Below are 23,503 nucleotides of genomic sequence, written 5' to 3' on the forward strand. Positions count from 1 at the left end.
AATTCACAAAACAACTTCATCAGTTTGACAAACACTGGGTTTCTGGGTATTCCATCAAGCTCGCTTAGCTCAAAGTCTGGCTTAAATGGCCGAGTCTCGCTTATTTGAGTGAGATTAACTCCATTTATGTTCAAAAAATGTCCAAAAGACACACTCACCATCATGTATCTAGGTAATGATAAGATATAAAATAATGAAATTCATATTTAAAGGTTGACTATGTAGAATTACCAGAACAACAACAAAAGAATTCCAGCAGTCGATTGCCAGACCGTTGCTAGGTAAAACGGGCCGTTGCTAGGGACTCCGCTCTGATCAGAGGACAGCAGAGGAGGAGAACTATGGATATTTACCTTATGTTTCATTTTTACCGTCATTAACAGCATAATAAATGACTTGTAGCTTGTTACAGGGAGAGTGGAGGCTCTCTGCCTTCACACCGCTGCTGCTCAGAGCCTCAGAGCCTCCGCTGTCACTGCTCTCGTCAAGTTGAAAAAAAAAAAGGAGCTCGGTGGCACAGAGAGTCCGCGACAGTAAACGTGTTTATGACAGATAAGACTACACAAATACACCCATCCTAACATGTATATGATAATCAATTGATCCACCAATTGATTATTAAAAAGGCTTGGTTGGAAACAATACTCATACATATGTGATACGAATGTGATGGTCTCTGGGCCACAGCAGGTCGGGAAGACCGGTCCCACCGGTGTTCCCGACCTGCTGTGGTACGTGTGGGTGGTGCCGGTCTGCTTTGGCCCAGAGACCATCAGATTTTACCGCGGGGGGACCTTGGGGAGGACACGGTGTTGCTCCAGATGAAGACCGGGCGGGACAGTCGGCTGAGCTTCCTGTTTCTGCTCCGAGCTGCTGCAGCCTCGTGTGTGAGAGCAGAGCAGCTGCTGCATCCACATGCAGAACTCCGTTTGCAGAAGCCGAGTTATGATGAAAACTTCCAGATCATGAGCTGTCATGAGACTTTGATCGTCATCTATTTCAGTTCTGCTCGTCGTAGAGTCCCCAAATTTACACATAAGGTGTGTTAAAGTGTCTAGTTTCATAATTTAAAAATGCACTCAATGCATAGGAACGAAAAACGAGAAATTACGTGGTTGGCACTCAATGAGTTAATTTACCACCCGGCTACACTTATAAAAAAAGAAAACAATATCCCACAAAAATGAAACCTGCTTCTTACTGTACACAGTTACAATGAGGTATTGGCCAATTAACCAGCAATCAGTTTTTAAATTCTCAATTTCAAATTATTGTCATTATATTGGTCTTTAAAATCCACTATTAGTCGACTCTGACAAATCTGGGACTTTAAAGGGTTTTACCAAACGATCCAAAACATATAGGGAAAAGCGTTTCGTGTGAGACACAAACACAGGAGAGACAGTTTCTACCTCAGCTTCAGCTGTGTGGACAGCCAGGGATCAATGTCACACAGAACTTCGATCAGAGCTGAACTAGCTTTTTCTCCTTTTTTCCGCACGGTATCGATCACCTCTCGAGCTTGGTCTGCTCTGTTTGTCTGTGCAAAAGCAGACTCCCTTTCAGGGTCAGTTACCACTCCAAGCTCCAGGAGTTTATCCAGCAGACATTTAAGATTCTCCTTAGACACTCGCTCAATGAACTCAGTCCGAGCAGACCACAGCTTCTCTTCCTCTGAGACTCTTGGAGTCGATGCTGAGACACTTGGAGTCGGAGCTGAGACTCTTGGAGTCGACGCTGCAACACTTGGAGACGGAGCTGAGACACTTGGAGTCGACGCTGAGACACTTGGAGTTGGTTCTGGACGAGGACCTGGAAGATGAACAAGAAAGATACCTGTGTTCAAAAAGCACATCTGTGCTTTAGAAGCAAATTCAATAACAAGTGTAGGGATGGAACCACTCAAGAAAAACAATCTGTCTCGTCCAGTTTGCTTGTCTCAGTTCAGGGCTCTGTAGAAAGTCCTTAAAGCAGTTCCCCAGAAGCCACCAGTGATCACACCAGGCCAAACACAACTGTAAAGTCCATCCAACATCACTTCTGAGCATTTTCAGCTCTAATGTGAGTTTAATATGACAACCTCTGACACTGGGATGACGACATGTGACAGACTCACAGGTTACAGACACATCAACAGGAACTTGGAGAAAGTGAAGTATCTGAGAAACACCTAAAGCAGAAGGGACGGTCTGAAGAGGGACGACTGATTCAGGACCTGATGGAGGACTGAGGATAAATATTTATTGTCCATATTTTATTGAAGGTCCTTTCAGCTCCTTCATGAATCTCCTTGGTCCTACTCTGAACGGTTTCCCACTAGTTTGACTCTCACTGGTCGACAAGAATGGATCACAGAATAAAAGTAGACAGAAGATGATCTGAGGCCCAATAAGAACAGAGACACCACTCATCAGTCCGATCTACGTCAGGTGGATGAAGACTTTACCTGGCAGAGGAACCTGACGCTTCCATACAGCTGTCTCGGTTTCGTCTCGGACCTCTATGTTGGTTTTCTTAGTGGTTGAAGGCAGGATGATCTGAAACGTTGGGTGGTAATTTGGTCCATAGTCCAGGTCAAAGTCTGTTTCCTGAAAAACAGCAGCACCCACGTCAGTGTTTCCAGACCAGCAGTTTGAGGAATCATGTCAGCTTTAGTCTGAAACACTCACCTCAGGCTGGACTATGTCGGCATCTGGACAGTGAACTGTGTAAGTTTTATTTTTGACGAGTGTGCTTTTAGAAGGCATCTTGATGAACACACAGTCGTCTTGCTGTTTCTTCACCTGGAAAACAATCAGATCATTTCATTAGTGTCGGGCCTGAGTCTGAACAGACAGATTGGTTCTACTGGCCTGGACCTACAGGACTGAGAGAGTCCTTTCTGAAGTCACACTGATCTTTTACCTTCATCCTTAAATTCATGTGAATGATTGTGTAAGATTTGCTTAAGTGGTGCAAGGTGACAACGAGACACAGTGTCCATGAAACAAAGTTCATGTTATCAGTTCTGTTGGTGAAGAGTCTGGAAATTAAAACAGAGTGAATCTCTAACACTTCAGTCTGCAGCCTTACCTCATCCACAGGGACGTTACGAGGCAGCAGATGCACATTGAGGTATTGCTCCTGTTCCGTGAGGTTTGGTTGGTGGAACAGCAGAATTTGACTGCGAACTGATTTCAAGTTGTTCAACCACCTCTTAACCAGACCAAAGGCAGAAAGATGAGGGACTGAGATAATCACATGAGTGTCTGTGATCTCCAGTGGCTCGATGAAGCTCATTCCATCATCAGTGATGTGGGCGACAGACAGCAGACCGTCATAGAGCAGAGCTGTGAAAACACAGAGACAACAACCTCGTTACAACAGCAGTGATCATTTCAGTCACTGTTATCAACATCAGGAAATTAATTAGATGGTCACACAACTTAAGTTACGTCATTAGTTCCCCACCGTTGCTCTAACAAACACAATCACTTGCTCACCGTCCTTTGTTTCACAATGTGGGAGGTGGAGCTGGCGGACGGCATCCTCAGGACACTGGATGTTGAACAGCGGTCCTGCAGCCATCTTGCCAACTGAGTGGAGGAGGCTCTCATCCCATTGGACAGTCCTGTAGAGCAGCTCCGCCTCCTGAGCCACAACAAACACCAGTCCAGTTGAAGAACACTGGAACTGGCCTGGACCAGGACACCTGAACCTGTGGGACACAGAAGGCTGAGTGACCACCTCAGACCCTGAGATGAAAAAGGTTCAACATTGGCTAAAACATTGTGTTCCTCCTGACTCAGCTGACTGAGAGCTGATCCAGCTGATGTTCCCTCACACAGTCGACCATGAGACCAACGCTGCAGGGCAGGGCTGTAAACTAACGGTCGCCACTCGCCAAATGCAACTAAAATATTCCCCTGGCGACTTAAATTTGGAGGGCTACACGCCACGGGGGCCGGTAGATGTTTGTCCCGCTTATCCTGTGTTGTTGATGTTGTGTCGCACTGAAGTCGCTCCCCCGACAACCCCGCTGTAGAAAACAGTTGTAGCCTCACGCCAGTGTCACACGCGGACACCGCGGAAGCGCTGCAAAGCGCCGCGCACAGACCCGGAGCCTCCCTTTCACACCACTAGTGCATTACTCCGCGCCGGTTGACAGCGCTTTTGCCCCGCAGCTGTGTGTGTGTGTGCGTGCGTGCCTATCTCTCTCGCGCTCACGGAGCTATGGACCAGAGATGAGGACTCAGTTTGCGACTCGAACTCGAGTTGCACACACAGAGACTTCAGACTTGACTTGGACTCGTGTTTTGAGACTCGTGAACAATCATTATTATTATTTTTGGCTGGTGCCAGAGTGCAGCCAAACACAAGAGAGAGGGACAGCAGAGCTCCTCTGACAGCTCAGTCAGCTGCGAGTGACTAGTTGGGTTTCCATCCACCTTTTCTTATGCGCATTTTGTGAAAATGCGCATAAATACTTGAATGGAAACGCCAGAAATTCGAATAAAGGCAGTAAATGCGCATAAAAGTTTATACGCTTGGAGGGGGTGGATTTGTCAGCGTATCGAATAAAGGAAATGCGAGTTCTTGTGATGGAAACAGATTATGCGAATTGAGGCAGAGTTTGTCGGTGAAGCTGCTGGACTTCACCCAGCGACGCCCCGGTGTCCCAGCTCTCCTCTCTGCACCGCAACACAAACGCACTCCGTAACCCATAATCTTTTGTTTATGACGGTTAAGACTACACGCCGTAACATCGTTATGTAACTTATTGATTTTTCACCCGCTTCGTATGTAAACAGATGCACATGGGCGAGAGGAGCATAACCAAAACAGCGGAAAAGCGAGCAGACTGTCACAGTTCTCTACTGTCTTTCTGTGTAAATATCTCATGTTACAACATGAAAACCTGCAGTTTATATTCAAGTGCGGCCTATATATGTATTTTCTTTTGAAATGTAGCTGGTGCGGATTATACAGGTGCGTCTATAGTCCGGAAAGTACGTAAATTGTCCATGATGTTGAGTGTCAGCTGAGTGTCAACTGTTGGATACATTCACGCTCTCTTATGAGTAATCTCACGGTGCACTCCTCCTAATCGCAAAACACTAATGAATCGAAACGGGCATAAATTCGCTTTGCTTTTTGCGCATTTTCACAAAATCCGCTTTTAAATTCGATACGACTTGGATGGAAACCCAGCTAGTGACAGGTGACTGTAAACCGGCTTTTTTTTTTTTTTTTAATAGCCTATAGCCACACCGTCCGTACAGGTGAGGCACAATGTTTGTTGTCTGGCCCTCCTTCACGGGGACTGCTGCATAGCTAGTCTGGCACATATCAGGCTACTGTAGGATAAGTTGTTGTTGTTTTTTTGCTGCAAAATATGACTGAAGGCCCGTATGGAAGTCTGCACGTGTCGACACGCCCCCACGAGTTGACTGAGCTAATTAAAAAAAATAAATAACAGCAGCTCTTCTGTCAGACACATGCATAGAGGCAGAGCAGCCTTGATTCTTTCTTGACTCAGAATACAGTTTTTCTTTAAAGGAAAGCTTTCATTGTGTGTTTTCTTCATATTGCATTGCAATAGCCTATTTAAAGTGATCATAAACAAGTAATCAGTAGGTACTGTTTGCTAATAAAGGAGTGATAATAATACAGTAAATGCTTTGAATTTCTTAGATTTAACTGTGCAGTAGCCTATTCTTAGTAGACTGGATAGCAGAAGGGTCATTACAACCAGAAGAGAGAGGAGACTTTTATTTTTTGGAGACTTGAGACTTGACTTGGACTCGTGACCAAAGACTTGAGACTTGATGAAGTCTCACCCCACGAAGACTTGAGACTTGACTTGGACTTGCAAAAAAAGACTTGTGAACATCTCTGAGTAACAGAATACAGAATAGAATAGAATAAAAGGAGTGTTTCGTTTGTTAGTTTTCCCAGTTTGGAATGTTTTGATTATTCAATAAGATTACAATTTATTTGGCTTTGGCTTCTTTTCTAAGCATGTATTGCTATAAAATACTGTTATCTCAATGAAAAGTGCTGAAACTGATGTATATGTAACGAAAAGAGGCAACTTATTATTTGGCCGGTAAAAAATGTCCTTGGCCGGTAGATTTTTTCATCTACCGGTCCCCTTGGCAGGTGAGCCAAAAAGTTAGTTTACAGCCCTGCTGCAGGGGCACATCTGCTGTGGCTCAGTAGAAGCTGTGAAGGAAGAGGAAGGTACTTTGGCAAAAACTGTGTTGAGTAAGTTTATTGCGTTTACCTGTATGAGACTTGTGTAGATTTAGTTTCCAGTTCAGGTTTGAAGCTTGACTGCTGCAATTCAGAGAGAAACGATGTAAGCTGTTTTATTACAATTAAAAATATATTGTGTTGAGTGAAGCCAATGGATTTGTTCCACAGTCCTGAGTGACCTGAGGCACAGTGGACAAAGTGAGTTTTCTGTATTCCCTTCATCCCCTCAAGTTCAGCTAGTCTACAAGTGTGTTGAGGACTTGGGAAGGGCTTACAACCATGTGCCCCTGGACACTCTGTGGGGGGTCCTCCAGGACTATGAGGTAACACGCTTGTTGCTACAAGCCATTCGGTCTATGTACAAGCAAAGAGTGAGATGTGTCTGTATTCTCAGAAGAAAGCCAAACTTATTTGCAGTGTAAGTTGGACTTAACCAAAGTTGTCCCGATCTTGTTCATGATATTCATGGGAAGGATCTCAAGGATTAAAACAGGCATGAGAATCAGGAGCTCCAAATCTGAGGCTTTGGTTCTCAGCCAGAAAACTCTGCTTCTCTCTCTGGTTTGGGGGTGAGTTGCTGCCCCAAGTGAAGGAGTTGAGGTATCTTGGGGTCTGCATGGGTGAAGGTAGGATGTAGTGGGAGATCAACAGACAGATCATCACATCTGGAACCCTCTACTTAACCTGCTACCACTGAGACCAGGCCCCGGATAAGTGGAAGAACATGGATAGAATAGATTACTATTATTATTATGCAACTCATCTAGTGCCGACTGAAACCACTAAACTATCTAAACTATGAGTTTGTTTCTACACTGAAGATCTCATTGTTTTCCTCCTCTGTTGAGCCCTGAAGTCTGCCTGGAAAATCACCTTTGAGTCATCCTCAGATTCCTTCAGCTTTGAGTCATCCTCAGAGTCTTTCAGCTCTACTTTGTCCACAGAGACCTTTGGCTTTGTGTCATCCCCAAAAACCTTCAGCTTTGAGTCATCCTCAGGGGCCTTTAGCTTTGAGTCATCCCCAAAAACGTTCAGCTTTGAGTCATCCTCAGGGGCCTTTAGCTTTGAGTCATCCCCAAAAACGTTCAGCTTTGAGTCATCCTCAGAGGTCTTCAGCTCTGCCGCAGAGACCTTTGGCTTTGAGTCGTCCTCAGAGGCCTTTGGCTTTGAGTCGTCCTCAGAAGCCTTTGGCTTTGTGTCATCCACAAAAACCTTCAGCTTTGAGGCACCTGTTGAAAGAGAAGAAACAAAGAACATCTCAGAAATCAGTGTTTGCTATTCTTCTCTTTATCATATGTCAGATATAAACTCCACCTGACCATGTGGTTCATGCTGCTGTCTGTCAATAGTTCAATTCAGTTCAAAGATCGACTAGGTGTTACAATCCCTTAAGACTACTGTATATTGTTCTTCATGCTGATGGGGGTGGGGGGTTCCACACGTTGCAGGAGAGGGTCCTCATCTGAGTGCAGGGGATTGCAGGCTTCATAGACGTCGTCAGGTGGGCACCCTCCTTCATTGGTGTTTTGATGACTAACCCCCGACACCTCCAGAGGGCTCATCAGCACCACCTGGCATCCCAGGACACTTTCCTCTTAATCCAGCCTCATTGTTTGTCTGCCCACAAACCCTCTGCAGCCAACATCGACTGGGTGGACCTTGGTTTGTAAAAATGGGCTATACAAATAAAATTGCCTTGCCTTGGCACAGGAAATAGTCAGTGAAAATAAAGACAATTGATGATTTCAATGGAAAGTTTCTGATATGAAAGATGCATACACATCGAAATTGAAATATCACTTCTTGCCTATGATGACCCTGTCAGTTGTCCTTTCTTTCATTTGTTGTATTCAAGCCAAAAAATAAAGTATAAACAATATGCAATTCATAAAACTATTGGAGGTGAAATGAGCCCAGATTAATTTCACAGTCAGACTGATGAAGAGGAGACAGAGGTTCAGTACTCACAGGTTTTGTCTCTGGAAGCTTCAATCACCTGTCCCCTACCGATCCTGTAGGAACAAACACAACAGAGTCAGAGGGAAATATTCAGGTGATGTTTAACTCCACAAAATCTCCACGGTAAAGAGGGCGGCCACTCCTCAAATTTGAGGAAAAAAAATATTATGGTTAGCAGGAGATGTGTTTTAGGCTGTGATGCTTTCAACCTCAAAGAAAAAGTGTGCACACTAACAACCTTTTCATCACTGTGGACCGTTCACCGGTGGACAATTTTACTGCAGCCCGCAATCCGGGTGGGGTTACGTACGTTCTCCACATTACACATATAATATAATTCAATACAATTCATAACACTTTATTTGTCCCTGAGGGCCAATTTAAAAGGCATGAGGAGCATCATTAAAAAAAGGACAAACAGAATATCAAGAACATAAAATCATATAAAGTGCTATAGTCAGTATTTTCAGTGACTGTCAGTCAAAGTGCTCTGTGCTGGTAAAATGCTGTGTGCATTCTCGAAAATTGCATATCCATAATAAAATGTAAAGTATATTTTGCAACCACAAGGTCTATTTGAATGTAAATAATTACATTACAATATCACGGAAAAGTCCATTTCCAGTAGTTCAACCCCAACCAAGTATTGAGTGCATATAGATAGACATAGTTTTCAGAAGGCCAACATTTCTATATTAAAAATGCTTAAAAAAAAAAATTCCTTTGCAATATTTCAATTTTGGAGATACTGAATTTTAGGTCTTTACTGAATGTTAGTCATAATTATTACTATTAAAATAAACTGAATAAATAAAGACATGGGATGTTTCATTCAGTGTGTAATGGACATAATGTGTTAGTTTCACTGAATTGAACACATTCTACATCGCGGAGGCGACGTCTTTCCACTAATTAGGGCTTCCTGCACCTCTGAAACAGGGCAGAGCTCCGTGGGAGACACCTGCCTGACACAGCAACGTACGTAGGAAACAGTGCACGGGCGCCGCTTTGGGTAACGAGCCCGCATGTCGCGCGGCTATATTGGAGGTTTAGTTTAGTTTATTTAGATCCCCATTAGCTTTTGCCACGCAGCAGCTATTCTTCCTGGGGTCTTTTCATCTTAATAAATGACAAATACAAACCATTAACACACAACACATTAATACATAAAACAAAAAATACATACAGAAAACACATACTCAATACATAAACATACAAAACAAAACATCCAAGACAAACACTTAACATATGTTACCCGCTCCTACATTGAATCACTACACAACAAGGATACCAGGACCCAATTTACAAATATAGGCTACTAATGGTCAAACTTGCGATCAGGTAGGCTGTTATCAGTATAATCAGAGACAACCATGAAGGAGTTCGCCTCAGTTTCACATGATTGTCACTGTCAGCCTGTTAGAAAAACATTTTACTGACCCCAGCTGAGACGCTGAGACCCCCCCCCCAAAACAAAAACTCTTCGGATCTGAACGATTCACACAAGTCACCTGTACCCACGTTGATGTGATTGACAGTACTGGCAGCCAATCAGAATCAGAATTTTTCTCATGAGCCAATCAGAATCAGCAGAATCCTGACATGTGTGACCATAGATATATATAAGAAGACTAGATGACTCACCCACCGCTGCTGCCCAATGACACAGTGTAGCCAGTACGGCGGCCATCGTGGGGCGGGCAACTCTCTCTCTCTCTTTTCACAGAGTTATGAATGGTTTTTTTTAGTGAAGATGAGTGGATCACTTATCTACTGCACTGCAACTGCAGCCAGAGTCAGAGACAGTTGCCCGTTCCAATATGGCCGACCGTGAGCTACGCCTGTGTGTAGTGCGATCCACCCCCTTGTGTGTGACGTACAGGCTGTTGTGTGCAGCTCACAAAGGTTCCCCCGCTCCTAAAGCCCGTCCGGACCGATTTAGATGTAACACCGGTCAAAGTTCAAACTGGAAATATTGTGGATTTACCCATAAAACAAACTTTTCACGGCAAAACAGCAAAGGTAAGAGGAAATGTCCAACCATGTTTTGGCCAAGCAGTGTCTGTGATTGCTCTACATTGCTCGTTTTTGTCTTCTCTCTCTGCCGTGCTTCTGTGTAGCATGTGTTGTTCCAATCTTTGCAGCCGGCTCTTTCATATGAGCGGTAGCTGATGTGTTTTGCATAATGTACAGTAGTATACAAGCCAGAAATGTAGCGACTGGGTCCACACAGAGGTGCTTCATGAAGTTTGATGTTTAGTTGTTTATTTGAGTAGTGTTGCTGTGTTTGGATCATAAAAACATGTTTTTTACAGGCTGTGGGCCAGCTTCTGCTGTTTAACCCTCCTGTTGTCCTCCTGGGTCAAGGAAGGAAGGAAGGAAGGAAAGACGGAAGGAAAGACGGAAGGAAGGAAGGAAGGAAGGAAGGAAGGAAGGAAGGAAGGAAGGAAGGAAGGAAGGAAGGAAGGAAGGAAGGAAGGACAAAGGGAAAGATGGGAGGAAAGAAGGAAGGGAAAAAGGAAGGAAAGATAGAAGGAGGGAGGGGACAGATTGGGCCAACTGGGTCAAAAAGGAAGGACCCAGTTGGAAGGAAGGAAGGAAGGAAGGAAGGAAGGAAGGAAGGAAGGAAGGAAGGAAGGAAGGAAGGAAGGAAGGAAGGAAGGGGAAAGAAAGATGGAAGGAGGGAGGGAAAAATGATTGTGGGAAGAAGGAAGGGAAAAGGGAAGGAAAGAAAGATGGAGGGAAGGAACAGACTCGTTCAAGGAAGGAAGAAGGAAGGAAGAAGGGAAAGAAGGAAGGAAAAAAAGGATTGTGGAAAGAAGGAAGGATGGAGGAAGGGAACAGATTGAGTCAATTTGACCCAGAAGAACAACAGGAGGGTTAATTTGACATATATTACTATTACTATATATTCTTTCATAAGTAGTGCAGTAATCGCTCTGCGATTGTTCTGCATGTCTCTTCAAATCCTCCATACGGGGGACTTTGGTTTTCATTTAACAACATCACATCACTGGCCAATGAAACCCAGGCAAGGCAAGGCAAGGCAATTTTATTTGTATAGCCCGTTTTTACAAACAGTTTGTCTCAAAAAGCAGCCCTGGTTCTCATCATGTGTTCCTTCTACTGAGGAGACACTGAGAACACTCTGACCTGCTGCATCCCTGTGTGGTTTAGAAACTGAACCACCTCCAACTGAAAAACCCTGCAGTGCAGGAAGAAAGGTCATTGATGCCTCACTCCTGAACATCTACAGCACCGGCCAACATAATCTACACTGAGAATGACAACAGAGATGAGAGCAGCATGGACTGATCCATCCCTCTACTGACCTCACAGTCTCCAGTCTACAGTCTGGACTCTCCACAAGAGCACGAAGATCCTTCAGGTCTGAATCCTGCAGGTCGTTGTCACCCAGGTCCAGGTGTCTCAGGTGGGAGGGGTTGGACTTCAGAGCTGAGACCAGAGAAGAACAGCTGATCTCTGACAAACTGCAGTTCTCCAATCTGAATAAAGAATAAAAGCAGTGAGTTGAGGACAAAGCTCCTTGTTGACAGCGTTCAGTGTCTCATCATCTGTTCAGAGCTGAAGAAGCTTCAGAAAGAACAAGTTTAGAAAATCAAAGTCCAACAGCTGAAGCAACAGGAAGCAGGTTAAACAGTCACATAGAGAGAAAACAGCTCATTAATATTCATGAGAAGCTGCTGCTGCTTCAACACAGATGCAGTGACTCCGCCTCTTCACCTGTCAGCTCCACCTGTGGCTCCATCCAGACAAACTCATGTTGAGCAGCCACATTGATCAGAGGTTTACTGACCACGCTCAAGTTTTAAAGACAACACACATGAGAGGCTGAACTCTGTTGACATGACAACACACATGTGAGGCTGAACTCTGTTGTCATGACAACACACATGAGAGGCTGAACTCTGTTGTCATGACAACAAACATGTGAGGCTGAACTCTGTTGTCATGATAACACACATGTGAGGCTGAACTCTGTTGTCATGACAACACACATGTGAGGCTGAACTCTGTTGTCATGACAACAAACATGAGAGGCTGAACTCTGTTGTCATGACAACACACATGTGAGGCTGAACTCTGTTGTCATGACAACACACATGTGAGGCTGAACTCTGTTGTCATGACAACAAACATGTGAGGCTGAACTCTTACCATGACAACAAACATGTGAGGCTGAACTTTGCTGACTGACTTCACAGACTGAACCTGCTCCAACTTCTTCAAAGAGCTGAAACCAGCAAACACACACCTGTTTATTATGGGATGTTGGCTTTGAATGTTTCACTACAAACATCACAGAGCCTCAGGAAAGAGGAGGAGCCACCAGCTATTGATTATAGACATAGACTGTAAAAAGAATGGACGTAGCATCCGTGACGTCACCATTGGTTTTGGGGAGTCGTTTTTGTGACTCCAACATGGCGGCCTGAACAGCGCCATGTTGGATTGGCCGGCCGAGAACCCGCCCACTGGCCTCGAAGCAGCTGTCCACGGAGCTGCTCGGACCTGTCACTCAACGTTTCCGCGCCCTAATTGGCCAGAGTTTTAACCTAATAACAGTAAAACGGTAGAGTTAAAAAAAAATTCACCCCCCTCAGAGTGTGTGTGGGGGTAGAAACTATCGGTTGAGAAAAAAAAACGTTCTGACACCAGGCTTTTAACATGTTTACTGAGGATGTAAAGTCGGCGATTTTAACATGGGGGTCTATGGGGAATGCTCCCTTCTGACACCAGCCCCCAGAGGAAGAAGAGGGGATTGCAGTTTTTTGAACGCGGAAGTGAGCTTCACTTCTCAGACCGACAACTGCCCCCTTGATTATAGATCAGTTATTGTCTGACACATTACATGTGTTTCTGACTGGACTAAAAGCAGAGAAGAAGAAAACAGCCGTCACCATGACGACCCTCAGTGTGGATCAGTATAACATCAGCCTCATGTCTGCAGCTCAGTGTCAACACAACTTTCACATCACATTCATCTGAGCACAGAAATAAAACAGAGTCTGACCTCAGAGTCTCCAGTCTACAGTCTGGACTCTCCAGAAAACCACGCAGATGCTTCAGGTCTGAATCCTGCAGGATGTTGTTGCTCAGGTCCAGGTGTCTCAGGTGGGAGGGGTTGGACTTCAGAGCTGAGACCAGAGAAGAACAGCTGATCTCTGACAACCTGCATCTCCTCAATCTGAATAAAGAATAAAAGAAGAATAAAGAGTTGTTGTTTTGTTTGTTACAGTGTCTCTGAACTCTCAGTTCTTTTAACTCAGTGAACACAACATCACATCAGTCTGTGTGAACCTCTTTTTAAATATATTTACGTTTGTACTTTATCTCTTGCTCCAGACTGTTCCACAAAGTCACCACCTCTGTCATGGCCTGAGGGGGTCTGTGTCGCCTTCACTGGCACTAAGCAGCTTCGAGGTGGATGGTAGGAACCCGGCTCTCACTTAAATTTCACTTTCACTTTCATGACGAGGAGGGATTCTTGCAAATAATAGTGATATTCAAGCAATGTGACACCTTCCTGTTGGGTTGTGTAGATGGTGTTGGAGCTATTTGTTATTTTTGTAATACTTAATCCCTTATTATTTAGTTATTTTTTGTTGTTTAGTTCTCAGAAATATACTTTTAGTTTGTTTATTATATTTAGTATTATTTGAGTTAATTAGAGTTATTTGTTAATGCTTTTATTTTGAAGGCACCGGGGAGTTTGGACAGTATGGTGGACAGGTAGAGGAGGCCAGGTACCTGGGTGGGCTCATGGTTTTTTACCACAGACAAGGGAGGTGGCAAGGACCCTTTGTTCTTTGTTTGTTCTCTTCACTGTTGGAAATAAACCCATGATGAGAAACTTTATTTTTTGCCTGGACATTATGTTCTTCCTGCTGTAAAGTCACTGCTCAGGTGCCTCAGTGGCCCTTTGATTTGATTTTGTTTATTTTAGTGTTTTGATACTTTTTAGATTTTTGACAAACAGCCACTACAGATACACTAGCTCATCACTATTCATCCCTCAAACAGCTGCTGGAGACAGAAACTTAGGTTATATGTCTTCTGTTCATTTCCATGCACCAGGAGATCTGGATGTTTACGACGCTACGCGCTGGTGCTCATGGGAAATGGAGTCTTCCTTCAGGCAAAACACTACTGCTTTGGTCCACTGGCGCCGCCAAACTCAACCAAAACAGAAAGTTTTTAGTTTTGCTTTAAATGAACTGTTTCAGCAGTTGTGTTTTAACAGTTTAGAAAAAGTGTTAAAACTAGTTTAAACCAGTTCATAGTGATGGTAAAAAGCTGTTCTTGTGGATCATCAACACACACACACACACACACACACACACACACACACACACACACACACACACACACACACACACACACACACACACACACACACACACACACACACACACACACACACACACACACACACACACACACACGCACACACCTGAAGTGATCAGATTATTGATTATTGATGACTATGGAGTGAAATGAGCTGAAAGTGAAGAGTCATTGTCAGTGTGAGAGAAGAACAAGTGGAAACATGAGACAACAACTATTTCAAACGTCCTTCATTCATGACATCAAAGTCAATGATTCAAGTTCTGAGTGAAGATCAATCAGGTTCAGTTGTGGATCAAAGATCTCAGATCTACAACAGTAACAGTCAGTGAACTCACATCAGAGTCTCCAGTCTACAGTCTGGACTCTCCAGAAAACCACTCAGATGCTTCACTCCTGAATCCTGCAGGTTGTTTCCACCCAGGTCCAGGTGTCTCAGGTGGGAGGGGTTGGACTTCAGAGCTGAGACCAGAGAAGAACAGCTGATCTTTGACAACCTGCAGCCCTCCAATCTGAATAAAGAATAAAAGCAGTGAGTTGAGGACAAAGCTCCTTGTTGACAGCGTTCAGTGTCTCATCATCTGTTCAGAGCTGAAGAAGCTTCAGAAAGAACAAGTTTAGAAAATCAAAGTCCAACAGCTGAAGCAACAGGAAGCAGGTTAAACAGTCACATAGAGAGAAAACAGCTCATTAATATTCATGAGAAGCTGCTGCTGCTTCAACACAGATGCAGTGACTCCGCCTCTTCACCTGTCAGCTCCACCTGTGGCTCCATCCAGACAAACTCATGTTGAGCAGCCACATTGATCAGAGGTTTACTGACCACGCTCAAGATTTAAAGACAACACACATGAGAGGCTGAACTCTGTTGTCATGACAACACACATGAGAGGCTGAACTCTGTTGTCATGACAACACACATGAGAGGCTGAACTCTGTTGACATGACAACACACATGTGAGGCTGAACTCTGTTGTCATGACAACACACATGTGAGGCTGGACTTTGTTGTCATGACAACACGCATGTGAGGCTGAACTCTGTTGCCATGACAACAAACATGAGAGGCTGAACTCTGTTGCCATGACAACAAATGTATACAAACATGTCAATTGACCTTTCGCAAAAGCTCCTCCCCCCTTAGTTACCGTTGCTAGCCCGACAAGCTTCTCAACGCTGCCCGAGTGTCAACAGTGTTTTTATATTGAGCGTCTTGAGGCATCAGAGTCTCAGAGGCATATGAGCGCTATATTTATTAATATTAATAATCACTAAACATTCTGACACCACTACAAAATTGCGTGGTCACAATGTAAACATAATGGTGATCAAAATACGGCTTTTATCGATTCATAAATTGCATCATGTGGCGCATCTGCAAGAGAATACGGGTAACAGGACGTGGTGTTTGTGTCGCGGACCGAGACCAGAGCTTCTTCTTTTCTTTTTTTCTCCCCACCGAGAGGATTCAATCTATGGAAGTACACTATAGTAGACTACAGTGTTTCCTCATACGTACAGCTCCTTCTATTTTTTTTAAATGGTCGCAAATACACCGCTGCATGTCTTCTGTTCATTCATCTCCTCATAGCGCTGTTTGTTATTGACATTCACACACACAGAGCGAGAGAGAGAGAGAATTGCGCATGCTGCAGCAGTGCTTGGTGAAAGTGAAAGTTGTAAGGTCCGATCCCCCCCCCCCCCCCCCCCCCCCCTTTAAAAAAAATCCTAGAGGAAACACTGTAGTAGTGAGTGATTTGGGATACAGCCCTAGTCCTGCTAGCTTACCTTGGAGCAGATGTAGGCTGTATGCTTGTTTATTTTCATGACATTTAGCTGGGAGTGGGAGAAGGGTCCGGCTGTGGGGGGCTTCCACACGGTTTGACCCATTGTAGGCACCTCTCCTGTTGTGTTTTCAGCTTTGGGAAGGGAAAAAACACGACTCCCCCAGCCAAACTCTTCGGGTAACTACTGTCCGACAATACACTTTGCTTGTCGGAGGTGCGAAGCTTGATGGACCTTGTTTACATAGTAACGGTTGCTATGATGTCTGATTGGACAATGACCGTTCGGGGGCGGGGTTTTGCGAAAGGTCAATTAAAGGTCAGAGACAAAAACCTGCTGACCAGCATACACATCTGCTTATTATGGGATGTTGGCTTTGAATGTTTCACTACAAACATCACAGAGCCTCAGGAAAGAGGAGGAGCCACCAGCTATTGATTATAGATCAGTTATTGTCTGACACATTACATGTGTTTCTGTAGTTGACTGGACTAAAAGCAGAGAAGAAGAAAACAGCCGTCACCATGACGACCCTCAGTGTTGATCAGTATAACATCAGCCTCATGTCTGCAGCTCAGTGTCAACACAACTTTCACATCACATTCATCTGAGCACAGAAATAAAACAGAGTCTGACCTCAGAGTCTCCAGTCTACAGTCTGGACTCTCCAGAAAACCACTCAGGTCCTTCAGGTCTGAATCCTCCAGGTTGTTTCTGCTCAGGTCCAGGTGTCTCAGGTGGGAGGGGTTGGACTTCAGAGCTGAGCCCAGAGAAGAACAGCTGATCTTTGACAACCAGCAGCTCCTCAATCTGAATAAAGAATAAAAGAAGAAGATAGAGTTGTCTCTGAACCTTTTTTTCAGTTCTTTTAACTCAGTGAACACAACATCACATCAGTCTGTGTGAACTGGACAATCAACATGTTTCTTGTTCTTTTGACATAAAATTAAAACATTTAAAAATGTTTCAGCTCAACAAAGACCAAACAACAGGTTTTAAGCTCCATGTTGAGTTTCTTTCACTGTTTGTCAGAACAGAAAACCTCTGGTTGTAAACTGAAGCTGAAGTGAACAGCAGTTCACACTGGGACTGAAACACACTGATGAGTTTGTCTTTTCATTGTTGTTGACAAACAGCTGATTGAAGTTGTGTAACAGATCAATCAGCTGCTTCATCCAGGAAACATCCTCAGGTGTTGAGACTCTTTAGTCACATGACCAATAGGGAGATGAAGGAGAGGAAGACGAGCAGCAGACGATGAGGAAGATGTGAGGTGTGATGTGGATCAGAACGTGTGGTCCTATGATGCAGATTGTTCTGTTTCTTTGTAAATAAAGTTTTTACAGCAGACATTCAGTCACTTCCTGTCTTCTTGTTTCATAAAGTGTTTGTTCAGTAAAGCTGCTCTGAGATGGCTCGTTCACTTTTTGTACTGAATGTTTCAAAAAGAAACTAAATTAATTCATTTCGTTTTCATTCGTTTGGTGTTGAAAGAGTTAAACCAGTTGATAGTGATGATGAGAAGCTGTTCTGGTGGATCTTCATCATGTGGCCTTCTACACATCATCCACATGTCAGCACAGATTCATCAGCTGCTGCTGACCTCAGCTCAGTCTGTCAATATACAATCAATATCTGATCAATACCTGTTGGCCTCAGTCTGATCCTGACAGCTGGTGCTGGTTCTGGTTCTGGTTCTGGTTCTGGTTCTGTGGACCATGAATCCCTCATCAGATCCTTCATCCTCGCTCTCTGTTCAGTCTCTGTGACTCTCTGACTCACTACGTAAACAAACAAAGCGACAGTGGACTGTTGTGTCTCCAGGAGGAAGAACTGGTCCCTGTTCTGGTCAGGCGCGGCGCCAGGATTTCAATTTTGGATGGGCCAGAGTAATTTTGGATGGGCCACTTCTCAGGAAAAAATAACACTAACATACATAGAGTTGGAAATTATTCCTCAATGACTCGTTCGTGTCTATATTGCCTTGAAAGCACACACCATTTCTACTGAGACCTATGGCTGAGACGAGCTTTGACAGCGCGGTGCGCCGCTCTCTCTCCCGTTAAAAGTTAATCTAGCTCACCCAGCGGACCTCTCTCTCTCTCTCTCTCTCTCTCTCTCTCTCTCGTTACCGGTAATATGTTTAACCAAATGCACGAAAAGCCAAATCAAATCAGAAATGCGTAGCCCACTTCTTTTAAACTCACAGACATTTATTTTCATAAAGTAATAAAATATCTGGACATTTTAAAATAAACAAGTTCTTACAATAGCCTATGTCATTAAACAAGTAAGCCTAACATCAGTGTTTCGTCTTCTCCTTTTTTTTTCTTTTTTTCTTTTAACTCACAGACATATTTATTTCAATAAAGCAGGCTAATAAAATATCACTAACATAGCCTATAACATTAAGACAAAGGCTGCAAGGAATTGAAGAAAACAAACATAACAAGTCCTTACAATATTTCATTATACTCCCTATAGGAGCAGTCTACGGGGTTTGCTTTTGAATATGTTGATTATTTCATCATAGTCTAAGGTTACCGTTATATCTCTTTCAAATGTTAACAGGCAGAGTGAGTTCAGGCGAGTGGTGAGCATCGAGCTCCTAATGGCAGTTTTTATTCTCTTAACGCTAGAGAAGACACGCTCAACTGTACATGATGTCATAGGTAGGGTGATCAGTGCTTTTAAGAAGCCATGGACACGAGGGAAGACTTCCTCACTACATATGTCCATCACATCTAAAAGAGTTTTAAATGTTTCTCCTCTTGCTCTCTTTCTTGCGACGTGCTGGAGAAACACTGAAAGCTCTGACTCTGTCACGCTGATATGGAAAATCTTCCCTGCATCATTGAGATTTTTTGTCATGTCTGACAAGCTGCCCTCACAAGAAGCTGCCAGTAGAGTTCCTGCTGTTTTCATGAGTCCGTATGAGTCGTTATGGAACCTGGCGCTGAGTTCATTCAGCTGACAGTCTATTATTTGGTTTAGTATGGCTCGCAAGTCATTGTCACTCCTCACTCTTGTAGATTTCCCCAGTGACACAGTAACTGTACTTTCCCGAAATCGACTTGGGAGCTTTCGTGAACGGGAGGGCAAAGATATATCCCAACTGTCAATATTATTGTCTCCCATGATTTTATTCGTCATTGCCAGCATATTCAAGAATCCACTGTCACAGTGGTCGCTGGTGCGGATGTCTGTCAGTGACTGTTTAAGGTTTTCAATGAGATCCACCGTGTCTGTCACTGATACACTGATGGACTGGAGGCCTTTGGTTGCAAAGTCTGATTTGCTGAATAGTTCTTTAAAGAGTACAAGGAGAAATATGAATTTCTTTGTTCGCATCTGTTGCAATAGTGACTGCGCATCAATTTGACTCTGCCCTCCCTCTTCTGCATATCCCGACAGTACTTCAACTATTACGTCATAAAGAGCGAACACTTTACTCACGGCTGTTGATCTGGAACTCCACCTTGTGTCACATCCTCGCTCCAATTCCAGTGATCTCCGATCTGGGTGCATTTCTTTTTGTGCGTCAAGGAAGCGCGCATGCCGTTGACTGCCACACATGAAGGTGTGCAGAGAGTTCAGGGTATCAAAAAAAGTTGATGCATCAGCTGATGTGCGTGCCACAGATGCCAGGACTAGATTCAGTCTATGAGAGTGACAATGCACGTAGATTGCATTTTGAAAGGTGCTCTTGAGGATGGCTTGAACACCCCCCTTATGTCCAGCCATAACAGACGCGCCATCAAATCCGAATCCCACACAGAGGTTTGGGTCCAGCTCAAAAGGTGACACAACTTCCATTATTTTTTTGGCAATGGCTTCAGCTGTCATTTCTTCTGTATCCACAAGGCCGATTGCTCGTTCCCTCACAGATCCCATGTACACATATCTTAAACAGACAGCCACCAACTCTTTTTTAGATATGTCCTTACATTCATCGGCTAGTATTGCATAGAAAGTTCCTTCTGATCCACGTAGCTCCTTTTTTATGTGTCGCAACAGCAGCGTGGATGCAGCATTTAGCAAGTCGTTTTGAATGTCATGGCTGAGCATTTTTGCATTATTCGGAATAGCATCCAGTCGCCTTTGTACATCTGGATTGTGTTTGCAAATGAGTTTAAACAACTCAAGGAAGTTACCAGCATTTTTGACCTCATCTTCATGTTCACGGAATCCGCGTAGAGGTATCTCCTGCTTTGCACATGAAAGCACAATGTCAAGTATTACTTTTATGTGCTCCCGATTTCTTTCAATTGTCTCACTTTGTCGGCCCTCTGTGTTGATGAGCTGATGGATGATTGTGCCACGATCCGATTTGTTACATTCTCTGTAATTATTATATTTTTCCACAGCCATCTGATGAGCTCTGCTGCTTTCATGTTTAAAACAAGCAGTGTTCATGTGCTTCCAATCTTTATATCCACTTTGTCTGAATTTTTCTTCCCCGCCTCTCTCTCCAAAATGCCGACACATTTTACAAAACACCGCGTCCTTGACAACACTGTATTCTAAAAATACGTACTTCTCGTACCAGTGTGAGGAGAAGCTCCTGGCCTTGTGCCCAAAAACTGTGATGGGGTACTGATTTAGTTTCGTCTGTGTAGCCGGTTCATCTATTGCAGACAGGTCCGCTGGAGCCGATGAGCCACTGGAGCTTGACTGGCTGGCTGCTGCTCCTTCTGGCCCGCCGACGGGACCCTCTTCCCGCGCTGAGCCCGCGCTAGCTTGCGGAGAGGGTGCAGGTGCTGACGCAGCCGCATCTGGTGGTGACTCGTCGGTTCTAAGCCTTTTGACAAAGTTGAAAAGCGATGTCTGTCGAGCCATGTGTAGGCTAACATCAAGCGTTTCGCCGTCTTCTGCATGGATGTATTAGCTATAGCTAGGTCTTCTGCCTGAAGGCTAAATAGGCTACCTACAGTAAAATGCCAAACGTCAACTGTACACAGCGGACGTAAAATGGCCTGTTGTGATTGGTTCAGACATCACACATGTTAGTAACCAAATAAATATTATATTTCCTTTTTATATATATAAAGGGCGACGTTTTTTGTATTTATTCTGAATTTAGATGTTAATTTTAATAATTGAAAATAAAAGTTAAGAAAAATGTTCACCCTGTCATTTTGGATGGGCCAGTTGTACAAGTGGGTGGGCCCAGGCCCGTTAGGCCCACCCATAACGCCGCGCCTGGTTCTGGTTCTGGTTCTGGTTCTGGTTCTGGTCCCTGTTCTGGTTCTGGTTCTGGTTCTGTTGGGACCTGGAGGAGGACGAGTGCTGGGCCTCAGTCCACCACCGGAGCTACTGAGACCTGCAGAAACAACCAGGTGACCTTCAGCTAACGTCCAGAGCCTCCTGCACAAACACCTGACAGGTGTTCAGCTGACCTCACTGATGATGGAGAAGAACGAGTGTGATCTTCACTGAGACGCTGCAGCACAAACACATTGAAAGGACCCGGATCCACAGCCGATCCACATCAGACCAGATGCTGCTGAAGGCCGAGCTTCAGGCTCCTGTCAGGTAGACGGAGAGCTGCTGTGTCCCAGCTGCTTCCTGCTGTCCACACTGACTGTGAAGTGGTCTCTTCCTCACAGCTCCACTGGCAGAGAGCAGCTGAGGAGCTGAAGCTGGATGAAGCTTCAGCTCCAGAGGCTGTGGACACAGTCACAGTGGCTCAGGAGACACTGTCCCCTGTCTGAAGCTGACCTCTGACCCCTCACTGACACTGGAGTCATGTGACCAAAGGCTGCTTCACACACACTGTGGACAGGAAGTAAACTCCTTTAATGTCATGTGACCATGAGCTGAAGCTTCCTTCCTGTGGAGCCCAGTGTTGATGTTCATGAGCCTCAGTGTCTCCACAGTGGGATCATCAAACCAACACTGTTCTCTGAGCTACAGGACTTTAACCTGACCTCTCACACTGGGAAGCTGCTTTGACCTTTGACCCTGAACCAAGCAAAGAGGGAAAACTCAGATCTACATCACATCTGCTCAGCTGCTACAGTGGCTGATCCAGCTGTTCTGTTAGCAGCTTCATCTGAGAGCAGCTCATCATCACCATCATCACACTGACCTCTGAGTGACCTCTGACCCTTCACCTTCTACCAGCTGCAGTAACATGGAGTCACAATCAGTCGCTGCTTCAAACTGAACTTCACACATTTGAACTGAACACAGACAAAAGTCCAACAGGTCCAGTCAGTGAACTCACCTCAGAGTCTCCAGTCTACAGTTTGGACTCTCCAGTCCAGCACACACAACCTTCACTGATGAACCACTCAGGGTGGTTTTACTCAGATCCAGTGCTGTCAGGTGGGAGGGGTTGGACTTCAGAGCTGAGGCCACGACTTCACAGTGACTCTCTGAGAGGAAACAACCAACAAGTCTGTGAAGAGAGAAAATACGTGTCAGAATGAGAACAAATTAATCACTAATATAATAATAATATTTAATAATAATGCAAGTAGACCCTTTTAAATGCGATAAACTTTTATTTCTCATGAGTACTTTTTTTTAACCATTGTAATTGGAATGACAAGAACTTATATAGCTACTATCCTAAATAAATGAAATAAACAAAAAATAATAAACGGGCTCCACTTTTCATTCAAACAAACTAATGTGACTTCCACAGATGTAAGATTTCATCAATGAGACTAGCATTTATCTCCTAAAAAGTATTAAACCAGCTGGTGGTAAACTTCTAAAAACCTGCTGATAAGTTTTCTTAGTCGTTTTCTCCCCCAATGACGGAGGTTGACGGCCCGTGAGCTGCTGCAGACAGACGGCTGCAGACTGTGGGAAGCCCCGCTCCTCCTGCTCGCTGCTACCACATTAGCTCCAAAAACGTCGGAGAACATCTCCTAACAGGCGATATGTGGATAAACTGACCACAGACTGGGGATCTAAACTGTGACTTTCTCGCATGAAAAAATATTAAAACTGACTAAAAAGTGACGTGTTAAAAGCGCGGCAGCAAGAATAGCTTTCAGCTGCTTAGCTTTACAGCTAGCGCTGCCGGTTGCTGCCAAATGCATTCTGGGAAACAAAGTTCCTGGATGACTGAAAAGAGGGTTCACTCCTTTCATTCTGCAAAACAAACGGCCCAGGTGCTGAGACCGATGCACAGAGTGAA

At 44.3% G+C, this 23,503-nt stretch overlaps 2 protein-coding genes and 1 pseudogene across 3 annotated transcripts in view; 1 reads left to right on the plus strand and 2 right to left on the minus strand.

Moving 5' to 3' along the window:
* Positions 1-11,704, plus strand: part of LOC310991322 (NACHT, LRR and PYD domains-containing protein 3-like) — a 271,452-nt pseudogene extending 259,748 nt beyond the window's left edge. Inside the window, exon 12 of the transcript XR_014596516.1 lies at positions 11,630-11,704. The product of XR_014596516.1 is annotated as an NACHT, LRR and PYD domains-containing protein 3-like (transcript). The remainder of the gene's footprint in view (positions 1-11,629) is intronic.
* On the minus strand, positions 786-6,314 carry LOC310991362 (caspase recruitment domain-containing protein 8-like). Its single transcript, XM_083979046.1, has 6 exons — positions 6,266-6,314; positions 3,483-3,697; positions 3,073-3,329; positions 2,670-2,783; positions 2,447-2,588; positions 786-1,812 (listed from the first exon to the last, which is right to left on the minus strand). The coding sequence occupies exons 2-6, from the start codon at positions 3,565-3,567 to the stop codon at positions 1,409-1,411; spliced, it is 1,002 nt and encodes a 333-aa protein (XP_083835172.1). The 5' UTR covers positions 3,568-3,697; positions 6,266-6,314; the 3' UTR covers positions 786-1,408.
* Positions 7,024-23,503, minus strand: part of LOC310991318 (NACHT, LRR and PYD domains-containing protein 3-like) — a 95,298-nt gene continuing 78,818 nt past the window's right edge. Inside the window, 2 exon segments of the mRNA XM_083978974.1 lie at positions 7,024-7,466; positions 8,206-8,249. Of these exon segments, the coding sequence (XP_083835100.1) occupies positions 7,048-7,466; positions 8,206-8,249 (463 nt within the window). The 3' untranslated portion in view covers positions 7,024-7,047.

This window comes from Trachurus trachurus (genome assembly GCF_905171665.1).
Source record: "Trachurus trachurus genome assembly, chromosome: 9".
NCBI lineage: Eukaryota > Metazoa > Chordata > Actinopteri > Carangiformes > Carangidae > Trachurus > Trachurus trachurus.

Excerpts from the sequence above, each read along its gene's own strand:
- LOC310991362 (XM_083979046.1), bottom strand. The coding sequence starts at position 3,567 with ATGGCTGCAGGACCGCTGTTCAACATCCAGTGTCCTGAGGATGCCGTC. Across the intron at positions 3,330-3,482 it reads ACATTGTGAAACAAAGGACG|CTCTGCTCTATGACGGTCTG; the intron begins GTGAGCAAGTGA and ends GTGTTTTCACAG. Across the intron at positions 1,813-2,446 it reads GCGTCAGGTTCCTCTGCCAG|GTCCTCGTCCAGAACCAACT; the intron begins GTAAAGTCTTCA and ends TTCATCTTCCAG.